This window comes from Eimeria maxima, genomic scaffold, assembly GCF_000499605.1.
Source record: "Eimeria maxima Weybridge genomic scaffold, Emw_scaff22, whole genome shotgun sequence".
Classification (NCBI taxonomy): Eukaryota; Apicomplexa; class Conoidasida; order Eucoccidiorida; family Eimeriidae; genus Eimeria; species Eimeria maxima.
This window is the reverse complement of record NW_013565064.1, coordinates 1-17,500: the sequence shown is the minus strand read 5'-3', so window position 1 is coordinate 17,500 and position 17,500 is coordinate 1. Positions and strand designations below refer to the sequence as shown.

General features: G+C 47.1%; 2 protein-coding genes across 2 annotated transcripts; both read left to right on the top strand.

Annotated features, from left to right (window-relative positions):
* Positions 1–1,644: 1,644 nt before the first annotated feature.
* EMWEY_00004150 (transcription factor S-II central domain-containing protein, putative) lies at positions 1,645–6,108 on the top strand (the record flags this gene model as incomplete). The annotated part of the gene is made up of 4 exons (XM_013480673.1): positions 1,645–2,085; positions 2,324–2,355; positions 2,901–4,671; positions 5,125–6,108. The coding sequence occupies 4 exons, from the start codon at positions 1,645–1,647 to the stop codon at positions 6,106–6,108; spliced, it is 3,228 nt and encodes a 1,075-aa protein (XP_013336127.1).
* Positions 6,109–8,537: 2,429 nt separating this feature from the next.
* EMWEY_00004140 (hypothetical protein, conserved) lies at positions 8,538–13,643 on the top strand (the record flags this gene model as incomplete). Its single annotated transcript, XM_013480672.1, has 2 exons — positions 8,538–12,676; positions 12,971–13,643. 2 exons carry the CDS (start codon positions 8,538–8,540, stop codon positions 13,641–13,643), a joined length of 4,812 nt encoding a protein of 1,603 aa, XP_013336126.1.
* Positions 13,644–17,500: the final 3,857 nt, after the last annotated feature.

Genomic DNA, 17,500 nt, shown 5'->3' with positions numbered 1-17,500 from the left:
ACTATGGATACAGAATGCAGCAGCAGCAACAGCAGCAGCAGGAAAAGAGACAAATAAAGAAAAAGAGACAAATAAGGAGACAATAAAGGAGACATTGTAGCTCTAATAGGGAGGGGGAGAGGGACAGATATAAAGAAAAAGAGACAAAGGAGAAAAGGAAGGAGGAGAATTTATTAGGGGATAAAAAGAAAAGGGAGAAAAAGAGACAAAAAAAAAACAAGGAGACAAAGGGATTAACGTCTGCCTTATTCAAGGGTAGCAACAAGGGGAGACATTTATTCGTTTTATTAATCTTTTTTATTTTAATTAATTAATTTATTTATTTATTTTGTTTATTTTTTTTTTATGATTATTATAGAGACACAATAAGGAGACAATTAGGGGAATTAGTTAGGTAGACAGCTAAGGGAGAGAAAAGAGACGGAGGAGACACTTAGCAGGGAGAAAGGAGACAGAGGGGACAGTCAGTAGGGGGAGGAGACACCTAGGAGAGACAGACAGACAGAGGATGCAGGTGTTATCGTTGCTGCTGCACTAGTTGCTGCAGCAACTGCAGCAGAAGGGGCAGTAGGAGCAGCAGCACCACCTACGCGATCCATTGGTTGCATGCAATCGTAAGGGTAGCAAGAGAGACTATAATATCCCCTAAGCAAAGGAGACAAAGTTTATTAGTGTGTCTCTTTTGTCTATAGTGTATTTCTTAAGAAAAAAAAAAGATTAACAACTAATTAGCAACAATTATTTATCTATTAATTATATATAAATATATATCCTCTATCCCTCCCTATATATCTAGTAGCTATAAGACCTTTAAGTCGTCATCTTTTTTGTTCCCTTTAATTATAAATAATAATTAATTAACAGAATTGGCACAGAGGGGGAATCGAACCCGGGACCTCCTGGTGATAAGATGGACGTACTAACCAACTGGGTCACTTAGCTTTTTCCCCCTTTGCTGTTTGTGTGTTGTTGGGGAGTTAATTGTTTAATTAATAAAAAAATAAAAAGATGAATATATTTATTTATAAATAAATATTCTTTCTTTTATTCTTTTTCTTCTTTTGCTGCTGTTAATGTTGCTGTTGCTGCTGCTGCTGCTGGCGAAGAAATGAGCTATTTTCTTGATGATGCAGCACAACAACAAAGCCCCACTGGCCGGTGCATGCATGCAGATGGGGAGTATATGATGAGCAACGTGTTTGTGTTGCTTTTTCTTTCTTATATTTATTTTCTTGTTCTTATTTCTTGTTTTCTTAATTATTCGTGTCACTGGTGCTGCAGTTGCTGCAGCAACGCTGGCCGCTGGCCGCCGCCGCCGCCGCCGCAGCAGCAGCAGCAGCATCATCATCAGCAGCAGCGGTAGCAGCAGCAACAACAGCAGAGTTTTTGCGCAAAGAATTACATTTTTTCTTTATTTTTGCGGCAGCAGTTAAGGAATAAGATTGCTACAAGAGGAACATATATATCAATGCATTAGGGGGATACAAGAGACGGGCGTGTGTTGTTGTTGTTGCTGCTGCAGTTACCATTGCCGATTGCGTTATTAAAGTCGTCGCTGCTGTTGCTGCAGGAGCAGCAGCAGCTGCGTCTGCTGCTGTTGTTGCTGTTGCTGCTGTTTGATGGTTTATACAGCAGGAGGAGGAAATGAGCGGCATAGACGGTTGTCCTCCTTTTCCTTATGTTGATGGAGAGGAGGATGGAGGACAGCAAGGAGGTGACGCAATGGTGCTTCTATCCTGTGGCAGCAGCAGCAGCAGCAACAGCAACAGTAACAACAGCAGCAGGAGCAACACGAATAACAGCAGCAACGTGACATCCCCAACCTCAACAAACAATCAGCAACCCCACCACAATTACCACCAAGAGGAGCAGCACGATCAGCAGCAACAAGACAATCAAGAGCAGCAGCAAGACAATCAGCAACAGCAACAACAACAACAGCATCAGCAGCAGCAGCAGCAGCAGCAGCAAGAAGAATATGATGAATTATGGTGTATATTAGCTAGCGAGTTACCTAAGGAAGTAGATAATAATTCTTCTCCTCTTTTTTATTTCTTAGGGGAAGAGTATAGACAGCATGAATGGGTAAGACTTAAGAGTCAATCTAATAAGGATTGGATAGCCCAAATACTTGATTATGTACCTCCTCCTCCTCCTCCTCCTCCTGCTGCTGCTGCTGCTGCTGCTCCTGCTGCTGCAGCAGCAGCAGGAGCAGCAGCAGGAGGAGAAGGATGTAATTCATTGAGTATAAAAGATAAAGATATGAATAATACATCATTATTAAGATCATCAATAGATGCATGCAATGATGTTAATGAATCAGGATCAGCAGGAGGAGCAGGAACAACAACAGGAGCAGGAACAGGAGGAGGAAGAATAGTATGTAGATGGGCATGGGATCCAATAGATTTACGTAATGAATGCTGTAAAGAATTACCTATAAATGTTTATTCTTTTTATGAGATAATTCCTGCACTTAATTTTATAGATCTTAATCCTGTTGCATCTATTAAGGGGAAATTAATTATATATAATATACAACAATGGTTAAATATATCTTCTTTCCCTAGTACTAATAGTACTAATAGTACTAATAGTACTAATAGTACTAATAGCAGCAGCAGCAGCAGCAGCAGCAGCAGCAGCAATAGGGAGGAAGAAGGAGATATACCTAATGTACTTTTTTATAGACATGCATTTGATGTTGATGTTGGATTTGATCCACAAATACCTGCTGATTGTATAAGATTCAAGAGAATTAAGCAGCAGCAGCAGCAGCAGCAGCAGCAGCAGCAGCAGCTGGGGGAAGGAGAAGGAGGAGCAGCACCACCTAGTTGCTTCCGTAAACATAGTGCAGCAAGAAATCCTGATTGTCGTCTCTTTTGCTGCTGCTGCTGCAGACAGACACTAGGACCTCCTGATGATATACAACCACCTAATTGGAGACCAGGACCGCAGCAGCAGCTGCTGCTGCAACAATTCCTGCAGCAGCAACTCGCTAATACTAGCAGCAGCAGCAGCAGCAGCAGCAACAGCAGCACGGGGGGCAGAAAGGGCGGCTTACGAGCTATATATGAGTTACTACAGAGGGAACTAGATGAGATGCAACAGAAGCAGCAACAACCGCAACAGCAGCAGCAGCAGCAGCAGCAACAGCAACAGCAGCAGCAACAGCAACAGACAGAAAAGGAAACAGCAATAGAGATTCTTTCTCCTGATGAATTACCTTTTCTTTATAAACTTTTCCCTGCACAAAAAGATATATCTATTTGCTGCTGGCGCTGCATAAGAAGACAAAAAAGAAGGGAAGCAGCTAAGGCTGCTGCTGCTGCTGCAGCTGCAGCAACAGCAGCTAGTGGAGGTAGTCCTAGAGCTGCAGCAGCAAGATCAGCAACAGCTGGCAAAGGCCGCAGCAAAACAGCAGCAGCAACAGCAGCAGCAGGAGATACAAGTTCCCATCGTAGACGAAGGCAGCAGCAGCAGCAGCAACAGCATCAGCATCAGCAGCAGCAACAGCAGCAGCAGAAGCGTTCTCGGCGTCATGGTGTACAGCAAGACGATGATGATGCTTCTGTTGGTGCAAGTGGTAGCGAGTATAGTTACAGCAGCAGCAACGGCAGCAGCAGCAGCAGCAGCAGCAGCAGCAGCAGCAACCATGGTAGCGATCCAGAGTTCGATCTAGAGGAACTAAGAGAAGAATATTTAAATCTACAAGACATAGATAGGGAGGAATTAGAATTAAAGGAAAAAGAGGCAGCAAAAAGGAGAGCTGCTGCTGCTGCTGCTGCTGCTGCTGCTGCTGCAGGAGGAGGAGGAGGAGGAGGAGGGGTTGGAGGTGCTGCTGGTGGGAGCTCAGGTCGCAGCAGCAGCAGCAGCAGCTTGAAGACAGCAACAAGCAAATCAAGCAGCAGCAGCTCACTTAAACGTGCTGCTGTTTCTCCTGAAGATGCAGCAAAAGGAGCAGCAGCAACAGGTTCTCCTGCTGCAGCAGGAGGGCAGCCACAGAGTGCTGCTGCTCGTGCTGCAGCAGCAGCTGTAGCATCCGGTCGTGCAGCAGCAGCTGCAGCTGCTGGTGCTGGTGCTAGTCATAGGAGGCGTAAACACCCTCAACAAAAGCAGCAGCAACAACAGCAGCAGCAGCAACAACAGCAGCAGCAGCAGATGCTGCTGGGGTCCCTTGTGCGGCAGCGGGACTGGCAGCAAGGGACTTCGCGACGATTAAAGAAAATAGAGGAAATATATTATTTAGGTCTTAGTGAGTTGCAGCCTACGCTGCAGCTGCAGCAGGAAGCAGATGCAGCAGCAGAAGTAGCAAAAGCAGCAGCAGCAGCAGTAGCAGCAGCAGCAAAGGATAACGGTTTATCACCTAACAGCAACAGCAGCAGCAGCAGCAGCAACACGAGTGGTACAGGAGGACAGGATGGAGTGGCATCAGCATCCCAATCTCCAACAGCAGCAGCAGGAACAGCAACAGCAGCAGCAGCAGCAGGAGCAGCAGGACAAGCAACAACAACAACAGGATCAGCTACCCATCATGAGACCCATCATTTGAATCAGCAGGAGCAGGATAAGCAGCAGCAGCAGCAGCAGCAGCAGCAGCAGCAGGATGAGGGAAAAAAAGAAAAAGAAGAAGAAGAAAAGAAAGAAAATAAGAATAGTGGTGTAGAATTAGTGCGTACAAAATTGAAATATCCATCTGCTGCTGCATTTGCTGCTGCTCTGCATGCACAATTCATGAATGTATACGGTGCAGCCCCAGCTAGATTAAGACAGCAACGATTATATGAATTATTAGTTAATCTAAGGAGAGAAGGTAATAAAGAATTAAGACACAAAGTATTATTAGGTATAATGTCTATTAATTCTTTATTAGCTGCAGATGCAGATACACTTGCTCCTGCTGCAGTAAGAAAAGAAAGAAAAGAAAAAAGAGATAAATTCTTTAGGAGGGCAGTAATAATAACTAATGAATTTCTTCCTCCTTCTTCTTCTTCTTCTTCTTCTTCTTGTTGTTCTTCCTCTTCTTCTTCTTTTTCTTCCTCTTCTTCTTCTTCTTTTATTAATATTTATAAAAAAACACATAAAGGGTTGGAAAGTGTACAAGAAGATTTGCTGCTGCTGCAGCAGCAGCAACATCAACTCGAACTGCAGCAGCAGCAGCAGAGACGCAGGAAACTGCAGCAGCAACATAGCAGCAAAAGAAGAAGACCTCCTGTTAGAGATCATACTAGTTCTAGTACGGGTAGTGATAACAGCAGCAGCAGCAGCAGCAACAGCAACAGCAGCAGCAGAAGCAGCAGCAATAGTAGTCGTCATGGTAGTCATAGTAATACTAGTGCAGATGACTCTGATACAAGCAGCAGCAGCACCAGCAGCAGCAGCAGCAGCAGCAGCAATACCAGCAACAACGGCACTGCAACAGATTCACACTCACGCAGCGATCTATACTCTAATAGTCATTCTGCTGCTGCTGCTGCTGCTGCAGCAGGAGATGCTGCTGCAGCTCAGGTGGATGTACAGCGCGAGCTGCATGCACTGCAGCAACTCTTTGGGAATGATGATTCTCTTCCTAATGCTGCTGCTGCAGATCAGCAGCAGCAACAACAGCAGCAGCAGCAACAGCAGCAGCAGCAACAAACAGCAAAGACTGATGCAACAGAAGGGAAAGAGAATCATAGAGTCCGTTTTGCTGCTGAGCCTAAGTTGTCTCCTCGTGCACCTTCGCGCCGCAGCAGCAGCAGGAAGACAAGGGAGAGGGAGCAGCAGCAGCAGCAGCAGCAATTTGAGCTGCTGCACGATTTGGTGCCACAAGGCTTCTCCTCTAGGCCTCTTAGAGTCCCCCCTAATGTAGCTGCCTATACACCCGAAGCATCTAAGCGTCGTGTGCTGCAGTTGCTGCAGCGGGTGCAGCAGCTGCAGCACAGACGGTTGGTGCGGCAGCAGCAACAACAGCAGCAGCAGCAGCAGGAAGATCCGGGAGCAGCAGCAGTTGCGCATGCAATTGCTGCAGACTGCAGCAGCATGAGGACTTCTTTTGCTGATTTGCTGCAGTGCGCCTTCGTAAGAGTTACAGCAGAGGTGGGGCGCAGCAAGGGAGAATCCGCATAGTTGCAGCAGCAGCAGCAGCAGCAGCAGCAACAGCAACAGCAGCAGGTGCTGCTGTTGGTGCTGCTGTTTCTGTGTGCTGCCAATAGCAGCCGAAAAGGCGTAGCTGTAGTGCCTTGGGAGCATTGCAGCTACCGCAGCTGCTGCTGCTGCTGCTGCTGCTGCTGCAGTACCAGCAGCAGCAGCAGCAGCAGCAGCAGCAGCAGCACACGCAACAGCAGCACAAGCCGCAGCAGCAGCACCGAAGCAAGTTTTGCGGCAGTAGCTGCAGCAATTGTAACAGAGAAAGAAGGAAGACAGCAGCAGCAAACACAACAGTTGCTGCTGTTGCTACTTCTGGTGCTGCAGCTCTGCTGCACCGGTCGTTGCCGCTGCTGCTGCTGCTGCTGCAGCAAACTGCAGCAGCAGCAGCAGCAGCAGCAGATTTGGCTTCCGTTTTTTCTCTACAACTTTATAGGCGAATTGCCTATACACCCTAATTGTTTAATCAGCTTGTTTTACTTCTTTCGTTGCTGCTGCTGCTGCTGCTGCTGCTTCTGCTGCTGCCTCTGCTGCTGCTGCTTTTATTTTTTTTTTATTTATATTTTCTTGTTTTCTTTTTTGTCTTTTCCCTTTATTGTCCTTTTTTATTTATTTTTTATTTATTTTCTTTTTTTTTTTCTTCTTTTTCTTGTCTTTGTCTGTTTATTATTTTATTTATTGTGTCTTTTTCTTTTATTTAATTAACTCGTGTCTTTGTCTTTTATTTTATTTTTTTTTTTCTGTGTCTTTGTCTCTTTTTTTTTTTATTTATTGTGTCTTTGTCTCTTATTTATTTATTTATTTATTTATTTATTTATTTATTTATTTATTTATTTATTTATTTGTGTCTTTATATAAATATAAAATATTTATTTATTGTGTCTTTGTCTTCTTATTTAATTATTATTTATTTATTTATTTATTTATTTATTTATCCATAAATAAATAAATAAATATTAAATTATTTAATTAACATATTATTTATATATTTATTTATTTATTTATTTATTTATTTATTTATTTATTTATTTTTTTATTTATTTATTTATTTTGTGGTGTCTTATCACCATACACACCAATTAGCCTTAGTATACAGCTAGCTGTAGCTAGCTGTAGCTAGCTACTGCTCGTTGCAGCTAGCTGTAGTTGGCTATGGCTAGCTGTATATATTTATGGCTAGCTGTAGCTAGCTGTAGCTAGCTGTGGCTAGCTGTAGCTAGCTGTGGCTAGCTGTAGTATACAGAGGATCTCTCGGGTGTATAGGCAGGTGTGTGGTGCTGCGGTGTATCGTTGTTGTTACCTTCCTTAAGGGTAATTATTTATTTATTTATGAATAAATAAATATAAATGAATAAATAAATATAAATAAATAAATATAAATAAATAAATATAAATAAATAAAATAAAATAAAAAAGGAATTAAAAAGGATAAATAACAGCAAAAGTACACAAGAAGAAGCAGCAGCAGGAGCTGCCTATACACCCGAAGGAAGCAGCAAAATAAAAAAATAAATAAATAAAAATAAAATAAATAATAAAAATAATAATTATTAATGTGTCTTATTAAGGAATTATTGTTGTTGCTGCTGCTGTTGCTGCTGTTGCTGCTGCTGCTGCTGCTGTGGCGGCGGCGGCGACTCTCTAAGGAAATATTGTAAGTCCTTGCTGCTGCTGCTGCTGCCTCGTGCTGCAGGGCTGCTGCTGGGGCTGCTGCTGCTGCTGCTGCTGCTGCTGCAGCAAATGATGAAATAATTAACTCCCTCTTCTTTTGCTGTTTAGATTTTTTTTTGCTTGTTACCCTGACAAGCAGCAGCAACGGCGACTGCGAGCTCCCCATATTCGGAGCAGCAGCAGCAGCAGCAGCAGCAGCAGCAGCAAACGCTCTGCTGCGCTGCTGCATGCGCCAGTACCTGGGAGTGAGCGCCCATAATAAGCAGCAGCAGCAGCAGCAAAAGGCCTTCCCTGGCCTTAGCAGCAGCAACAACACCATACAACACTCTAGACACTGTAGTGACAGCAGCGGCAGCAGCAGCAACTGCAGCAACTGCAGCAGCAACTGCAGCAACAGCAGCAGCAGGGTAGAGAGCGAGCGGCCCCACGAACGACGACCTCACTTTGAGGTGTATGTACACTGAACAGTTGCTGCAGCTGCTGCAACAAAGCCAGTAGCAGCAGCAGCAGCAGCAGCAGCTACTGCCGCAACAAGTATGCTGTAGCAGCACGAACCTGTTTCTGCTGCTGTTGCTGCTGCTGCTGCTGCTGTTATCCATCCCCACGGAAGTGCCATTCTTAACTACCCAATGAAGCAGCAACAGCAGCAGTAGCTGCAGCGGGGGTTGCAGCAGCAGCCAGGGGAGTGCTGCTGCTGCTGCAGCCACCCATACCGCTGACACGGAAACAGCAGCAGCAGCATGCAGGGGAAACACTTGCAGCAGCAGCAGCAGCAGCAGCAACAGCTGCTGCTGCAGCAGCCACACGTGCCGCAGCCTCTACTGCAGCAACAACAGCTGCAGCAGCAGCCTTTACTCCAGCAACAACAGCTGCAGCAGCAACCCCTACAGCAGCAGCAGCAGCTGCAGCAGCTGCAGCAGCAACATTACATGCAGCAGCAGATTGTACCTCCGACCCATACTCATCAGAATGCGCAGCAGCAGCAGATGCAGCAGCAGCTGCAGCAGCAGCAGATGCCACTGCTGCAACACCGGCCGATGCAACTTCCTCAGCAGCATATACAGCAGCAGCAGCAGCAGCACCCACTGCAACAGCACCAGGAGCAGCTGCAACTGCAGCAGCAGCACCAGGAGCAGCAACAACTGCAGCAGCGGCGGCAAAGCCAGCTGCAGCCAGGTGCTGCTGCTTCCCCGCTGACTGCAGCAACAGTAGCAGCAGCAGCAGCAAAGCCGGCAGCAGCAGCGCAGCAGTCGCCAGCACTACGCCTCCGAAGCAACGGCATGCCTGAGCAGCAGCAGCAGCAGCAACATCAGCAGCAGCTGTTGCAGCAGCAGCAGCAGGCAGCTGCATCATCTTTGTCACGAGCCCGTTATGTTGCTTCCCCTGCAGCAGCTGCTGGCTTGGGTCCTGTTGCTGCTGCGCACCATGCAGCAGCAGCAGCAGCAGCAGCAGCAACTCCAGCAGCAGCAGCAGCAGAGTTTAGGCCTCGATGGATTCCTAATTACACAGTAGCAGCAGCAGCAGTTACGGAGGCAGGACAAGCTTTGGATAATATTGTTGGTGCAGCAGCAGTTGCTGCTGCTGCTGCAGCAGCAGCAGCAGCAGCGCATGCAGCAGCAGGAGCAGCAGGCGCGGCCGCAAGCAGCATTAAGCTGCCGATTGTGTCGCCCTCCAAGGCCTTGCTGCTGCAGCAGCTGCTAGAGGAGATCGATTTGGCTGCTGCTGCAGTGCAGCAGCAGCAACAACAGCAACAGCAGCAACTGTGGCTGCTGGGGCAGCAAAGGAGTGGTGATACATTGAGGGAAGAACAGCAGCAGCAGCAGCAGTTGCTGCTGCTGCAGCAACATCTGCAGCAGCTGCTGCAGGTCCGCTCGCTAGCGCAGACACTTCTATCGGGAGTTGCTGCTGCAGCAGGAAGGTTTAAGGAGACTGCAGCAGCTAACGCAGCAGCAGCAGCAGCAGCAGCAGCAGGCAAGTTGCCGCAGACCGTCCGGACCCCTGACCTTAGCGGCCTTGCATCTGTACCGAGCAGCAGCAGCAGCAGCAGCAGCAGCACGCAGCAAGGAAGCTGCCCTAGTGGACCAAGCAGGGTGGGTGCTGCTGACATATCTTCTCCGCAGCAGCAGCCGCAGCAGCAGCAGCAGCAACAGCAGCCACAACAGCAGCAGCAGCAGCAGCTTGCTAGCGACAAGACATGGCAAGCAGTACGGTTAGCACAACAGCAACAACCTGCTGCTGCTACACCCCCTGTTGCTGCTGCTGCTTCTGCTGCTGCTGCTGCTCCTACAGCATCGCAGGTGGCGCAGCTATTTGCTGCTCCTAATGAACTTCCTGGTGTACCCGCGCTGCTGCAGCTGCTGCGCTATACTTTTCCTGCTGCAGAGAAGCAGCACCAGCTGCAGCTGCTGCTGCAGCAGCAAGAGCAGCTGCTGCAGCATCTGCTGCCTGAGGAGGAAGCATCGAAGGAAACTTCCTCTACATCGCCAGCAGCAGCAGCAGCAACAGCAGCAGCAGCAGAATCGCCATTACGCCTTATAGATAGCTCGTATGATGTGTCTCAGTTTAGTGCAGCAGCAGCAGCTGCTGCTGCTGCAGCAGAAGCAGCAGCAGAAGCAACAGCAGCAGATGATGGTGTATCTCTGCCTGAACCTGCTGTAGTCCCTCTGCCTCCGCAGCAAGGTCCTCCTGCTGCTGGCTGGCAGCACGGAGAGCAGCAGCAGCTGCCGCTGCTGCTGCTGCTGCGGCGTAAGAGACAAAACCCCACACCTAATTACAGGCTGCTGTCTCAGCGATCGCAGCAGCAGCAGCAGCGGCGGCTGCTGCGTTGGCGTAAGCACCAGCAGCAGCAGCTTGATTATCATCATCAGCAGCATAGAACAGCAGCAACAGCAGCAGCAGCAGCAGCAGCAGATTGGCGAAGCTTAGAGGACCCCGTGCTGCTGCCTGCTGCTGTCCATTTGCTGCCGCAGCATCGCCGTCTATGTGTTTTGTTTTTAGATATAAAAGCTGCTTGTGGCACTGCAGCAGCAGAAGCCTTGCAGCAACATCTAGCAGCAGCAGCAGCAGCAGCAGCAGCAGCAGCAAGTGGTGCTGCTGCTGATGTTGCTGCTGCTCCAGGAGGGTGCACTGCAAAGACTGCGCACCGAAACGAAGCAACTCATGGTGTGGGGAAGACAGCAGCAGCAGCAGCAGCAGCAGCAGCTGCAGCATCTCTGGAGGGAGATGGAGGAGGCGTTAATAACTGCAACAGCAGCAGCAGCAGCAGCAGCAGCAGTTTGCTGCCAGCAGCAGAAGCAGTAGTATGGGATATGTGTGATGTTGGTGTTGCTCTTAAGGGTCTTGTGTCTTCTTGGCTAACAGATAATAATATACCATACACTATACATATCAGTATACTGCAGCAGCAGCAGCAGCAGCAGCAGCAGCAGCAGCAGCAGCAGCAGCAACTGCAGCAGCAGCAACAACAGTCGCAGATGCTGGCGCAAGCGCATCGCCCCGCGACACGATCTAACCAGTCCAGCAGCAGCAGTTCTAGTACAGCAACTGCTGCTGCATCTGCAGCAGCTGCAGCAGCAGCAGCTGCTGCTGCAGCAGCAGCAGCAGTAGCAGGAGCACCTGCAGCAGTTGGCGACATGCCCTATACCATCAATGTGATGGATTTGCTGCTGAAGAATCTGCGGCAGCAGCTTGCTGCAGCGCAGCAGCGGGAAGCTGATTTTACTTTGCTGCTGCAGCTGCTGCAGCAAGCAAAGAAGCAGCAGCAGCGGCTGGCGTTGCAGCCAAAGCATGCACAGCAACATTGTGCTGCAGCAGCAGCTGCAGCAGACGGCAGCAGCAGTAGTAGTAGTAGTAGTAGCAGTAGTAGTAGTTGTAGCAGCGACAGCAGCAGCTACAACCATAGCCAGAACGGCACACATGACAGCAGCAGCAGCAGCAGCAGCAGCAGCAGCAGCAGCAGCACTAGTGAATCGGATGCTGCTGCTGCTGCTTCTTTAGATCCTAAGAAGTTGGATTTTTTACCGCAACAATCGCAAGATGAGCAGCAATCGCAGCAACAGCAGCAGCAACAGCAGCAGCAGCAACAGCAGCAGCAGCAACAGCAGCAGCAACAGGAGCAGCAGCAGCAGCAGGAGGAGAGTGCCTCCTTCGTGAGTTTGCTGCAGCAGCAGCTAAAGAAAGTATTAATAATAAAGGCAAGAGACAGCAGCAGCGGATGGGAGATAAGAGACACATTGCTATGGTACCTAGATGCTGCTGATGCTGCAGTGTATGCGCAGGTGCAGCAGCTAAGTAAGGAGCTGCTGCTGCCTCCTCCTCTTGCTGCTGCTTATCTTGTCTCCTTGCTGCAGCAAATCACCAACAGCAGATATGCACTCGTGCTGCAGCATCAGCAGCAACTAAGACAAGCACATAAGGCATGGGGACTTGCACCACCCTTTTGCTGCAGGGCAGGAGCAGCAGCAGTAGCAGCAGCAACTGCAACAGCAGCAGCAGAAGCAGCAGCAGCTGATGTTGCTGCTAATGCTGATGCTGCTGCTGCCGCCGCCGCCGCAGATGCAGCAGCAGCAGGGCAGCAGCAGAATACACAGACTGACGGAGCTGCTGCTGCAGACGAAAAAGCAGCAGCAGCAGCAACAACAACAACAGCAGCAGCAGCAGCAGCAGCAACGAACGGCTGTCCAAGCAGTAACAGTGTCAGTATAGGTGTTGGTATAGGGAGCAGCAGTGTAGCGGCAGCCGCAGGGCAGCAGCAGCAGCAACAGTTGCAGCAACAGCAGCAACAACAGCAGCAGCAGCAGCAGCAGCAGCAGAACCGCAGCAGCATTTTACGTGGATGGTCGGATGACGTCAAGACACACCGCGGCCTCTTCATCTATTGGTTAGTCTATTAGCTAGCTAGCTAGCTAGCTAGCTAGCTACTCTGCTGCTGCCCTAGCTAGCTAGCTAGCTAGCTAGCTAGCCACCTAGTTATTCATCTTGCTAGTTAGCTAGTTCGCCACCTAGCTAATCACGTATGTAGCCATCTAGCTACGTAGCTAGCTAGGTACCTAGCTAGCGAACAACATAACTAACCATGTATCTAGCTAGCCACCTATCTAGCTAGCCATATAGCTAGCTAGCCATATAGCTAGCTAGCTAGCTATGTATATATGTGTATTTGTTGTGTGTACAGTCCTGAGGGTGGTGAATCTCTTCTTTCTCCTTGGACAGAATTCATCAAAAGAGTTGAACGAACCTGCAGCAGCAGACCGAGGCCGTTGCTGCTGCGCAGCAGCAGCAGCAGCAGCAACAGCAGCAGCAGCAGCAGCAACAGCAGCAGCAGTAGTAGTAGTAGTGATAGTGACAGCAGCAGTGATAGCGAAGGGGAAGCCAATCACAACTACACAAGGAGGCAAGGAGTATCGCCAGGGAGTGACAGCAGCAGCAGCAGCAGCAGCAGCAGCAGCAGCAGGGTCCCAAGCATATGTTCACGACTAGATACTAATGTATCTCGTGTTATTGCTTCCTGCTGCGCTGCTGCTGCTGCTAGACGACGTCTTGCTGCTGCTGATGCGGTGGTGCAGCAGGTATGGAGACCTAGAGGCAGCAGGCAAGCAGCAGCAGCAGCAGCAGCAGCAGCTGCTGCTACTGCTGCTTCTACACGACTTGCCACAGGGGCTTCTGCTGCTGCTGAGTCTGCTGATGCAATAGCTGACGGACCAGAGCACTGCAACATCCCGCTGCAGCAGCTGCAGCAGCAGCAAGAACAGCAGCAGCAGCAGCAGTGGGGCCCCACACTTACATGGACCCCAGGGGGGCAGCAATGGCACAGAAGGCTGCCGCCCCCCAAGCGAAAACGACGCTAGCTGCTGCTGTTGCTGCTGCTGCTGCAGTTGCTGCTACTGCAATTGCTACAGTTGCTGCTGCTGCAGTTGCTGCTGCTGCAGGAAGGGGGCGACAGCAGCAGCAGCATATGCAATATGTTGTATGTGTATGTGTCGCGTCCATCTGAACCTCAGCAGAGCAAGTATCTGTTTGGCTAGCTGCCCTCTAGCTAGCTAGCTAGCTAGCTAGCTAGTCAGCTAGCTAGCTAGCTAATTAGCTAGCTAGCTAGCTAGCTACCCGTCACTTCTATCCTACCGCCGTGCATATAGGCAGATGCTACTACTCGCTACTCCCTTAGGGGAAGTCCTCCTGCTAGCTAGCTAGCTAGCTAGCTAGCTAGCTAGCTATCTATCTATCTAGCCAGTTAGTTAGCTAGCTAGCTCGATAGATAACCAGCTAGCCAACTGGTCAGCTAGCTAGCCAACTGGTCAGAGGCAGTGGAGTCCGCAGCTAGCTAGCTAGGTAGGCGACTGTGCTGCTGCTAGCTAGTCTAGTGTTGTAGCTAGCTAGGCTAAGTAGTCTCCTCTGCTGCTGCTGCTGCTGCTGCAGCTAGCCAGCTAGCTAGCTAAGTGTTGCAGCTAGCTGGATGCTGCAAACGTACAGAAAGAAAGTAACCTCAAGGGGAGAGGCATCATAATCAATAACCAATTTTCTCTGCAGCAGCAGCAGCAGCAGCAGCAGATACGGCTGCTGGTGCTGCTTCTACTTCTGCTGCTACTGCTTCTCCTGTTGCTGCAGCAGATGCTGCTGCTGGTAAGCGAATTACCACTGTGCTGCCTATGCGGGCCCAACAGCAGCAACAACAGCAAGATGGCGGTCTCCTGTTGCTGTAGAATCCGAGTTGCTGCTGTTGCTGCTGCTGTTGTTGCTGCTGCTGCTGGCATTCCATGACCGCTGCAGCTGCAGCAAACGGATCCCTATGTGTGCCCTTCGGGTGCGCTGCTGCTGCTGCTGCTGCCATGTTGCAACGAGATCAAGATAGTCCCGCTGCAGCTGCAGCAGCAGCAGCAGCACCATCATATTCAGCAGCAGCAACACCAGGCCGACATTCCTGCAGCAGCAAGACAAACATTAACCCTAACCACACCAATATATATATATAGATAGCTAGCTAGCTAGCTATATCTAGCTATCTATACCTACCTAGCTAGCTATATAGATATATAGCTAAGGACACGTGCAGCTACCCTACACTGTATGTATCTAGCTATGTAGCTAGCTAGCTAGCTATCTATCTATCTAGCTAGCTAGCTAACCAACAAGCTAGCCAGTTACCCAGTTAACCAACCAACCAGCTATACACATCCCACCACCACCCAATCTAGCTAGTTATCTAGCTAGCTACCTACCTACGTATAAATAAATAAATAAAATAAATAAATAAATATAAATAAATAAATATAAATAAATATAAATAAATAAATAAAATAAATAAATAAATAAATAGACTTACGTAGCAGTACTAAGTGCTGGTACTTTATCCGGTGCGAAGGCAACAGCACCAAGAGAAAGGATAAAACAAAACTCAAATAAACGAAGAGATAAAAGTAATAAACAAACACGTCTTCTTCTTACCCTGTATACAAGAAAAAAAGAAGAAAAAGGACAAGAAAAAAAAAAAGAAAAGAAGAAGAAATACATACAATTATATATATATAACAAATCATACACAATTATGTCTTATTCGTACACTAAAATAGTATATACACAACAACAATATAACCTTTATATACCATATATATTTTTTACGTATTTTTTACGTTTTTTTTTCTGTATATTTGTGTACGTTTTTTTTTTATTGTTTATTATTATTACGTATTATTATATATTTGTATTATTCTTTTTTATTATTTATTATTTTATTTATTTATTTATTTATTTATTTATTTATTTATTTATTTATTTATTTATTTATTTATATATCTTATTATAAAGAAAAAAAATATAAATAGTAATAAATATACACAACAACAATATAACCTATATATAATATTATTATTATTATTTATACCCCTGGTACCCCATCTATTGCTGCTGTTGCTGCTGCTGTTGCTGCTGCTGCTGTTGCTGCTGCTGTTGCTGCTGCTGCTTACATGCTTTCATCAGCAGCAAGAAGAGCAGGAAGAGGAGAGACAGCAGCAGCAAATAAACCCTTAAGGAAGGCAGGAAGAAAAGATGATGATGAGCTCAGGTATAATACCACATAAAATGTCTGCATGCAGCAGCAGCAGCAGCAGCAGCAGCAACAGCAGCAGATGCAGTTGGAGACAAGGCAGCAGCAGGAGCAGCAACAGGAACAGCAGCAGCAGCAGCAGCTGCTGCTGCTGTTGTGCTGCATTAATCCCTATTCAGTCTTAGATGTATATTATATCAATAAAAAGATTAATTTATTAATTATAAATAAATAACTAATTAATTAAATATAAATAAATAAATAAATAAATAAATAAATAAATAAATAAATAAATAAATAAATAAATATAATTACCTGTAAGAAGAAGACAGTAAGGGAGTTATAAGGAGAGAATAAACAAAAAAATAAATAAATACAACAAACAAACAAACTAGTTATTAATTAATTAATATAATTACTTAATTAATTAATTAATAAATTAATTAATTAATTAATTAATTAATTAATTAATTAATTAATTAATTAATTTACCTGTAAGAAGAAGACAGTAAGGAAGTTATAAGGAGAGAAAAGATGATGACTAACAATACCCAAGGATAACATTCGTAAACTTATATCTATACTATGAAATAATAATACCATTACTGCAGCAGCAGCAGCAGCAGCAGCAGCAGCAGCAGCAGCAGCAGCAGCAGCAGGAGGGGGAGAGAGGGAGGAGGAGGAGCAGGAGGAGGAGCAGGAGGAGGAGCAAGAGCAGCAGCAGAAGAAGCATATGCAGCACAAGCAGCACAAGCAGCAAGAGGAAGACGATTAATAGTAGTATTGGTAGTAGTAGATCCAGCAGCAGCAGCAGCAGCAGCAAAATATCCTTCTCTTCTCTGCTGCTATATAAATAGATCTAACTATTGCTGCTATTACTGCTGCTGCTGCTGCTGCTGCTATTTCTTCCTAGTGTATGTGCTGGCAAAACAACAACAACAACAACAACACCAACAGCAGCAGCATGAGCAGCAGCAACATGAACAACAACAGCAGCAGCACAAGCAGCAGCAACAACAGCAACAACAGCAGCAGCAGCAGCAGCAGCAGGAGGTGTTGTACGTACAGCAGAATGCAGCAGCCTTAGGCCTACGAGAGAGGAGAGCATAACAACCATTTGCTGCTTGGCATGCACGAACAAGAATATTCTTAGATACAAGAACAGCAACAGTGCAGCAGCAGCAGCAGAAGCAGCAGCAGCAACTCAGCAGCAGCAACTTCTGTACACTAGCAACACGCCAACTACCGCTGCGGTTGCTGCTGTCATTTAATAAAGAAAATGCATCCCCTGGGCTCCGTAAATCTGTACCTCCATCCTCTGCAGCAGCAGTAACAGCAGCAACAGCAGCAGCAGCAACAGCAGCAGCAGCAGCAGCAGCAGGAGCAGCAGGAGGAGGAGCGTACCATGTATAAAATGTGTACCGTTACCAAAGAGAAGCATATTTGTATATACATGTAACAAAGGTAAATGTGTTAAAGGAATAGATACAAACTCTATCTCCTCTAATCGGCTCGTGCTGCTGCTGCTGCTGCTGCTGTTGCTGTTGCTGTTGCTGTTGCTGTTGTTGTTGTTGTTGTTGTTGCTGTTGCTGCTGTTGTTGTTGCTAGCAGTAAATGCCTTCGTCTGCATATACATATACATATACATATATATATATATATTAT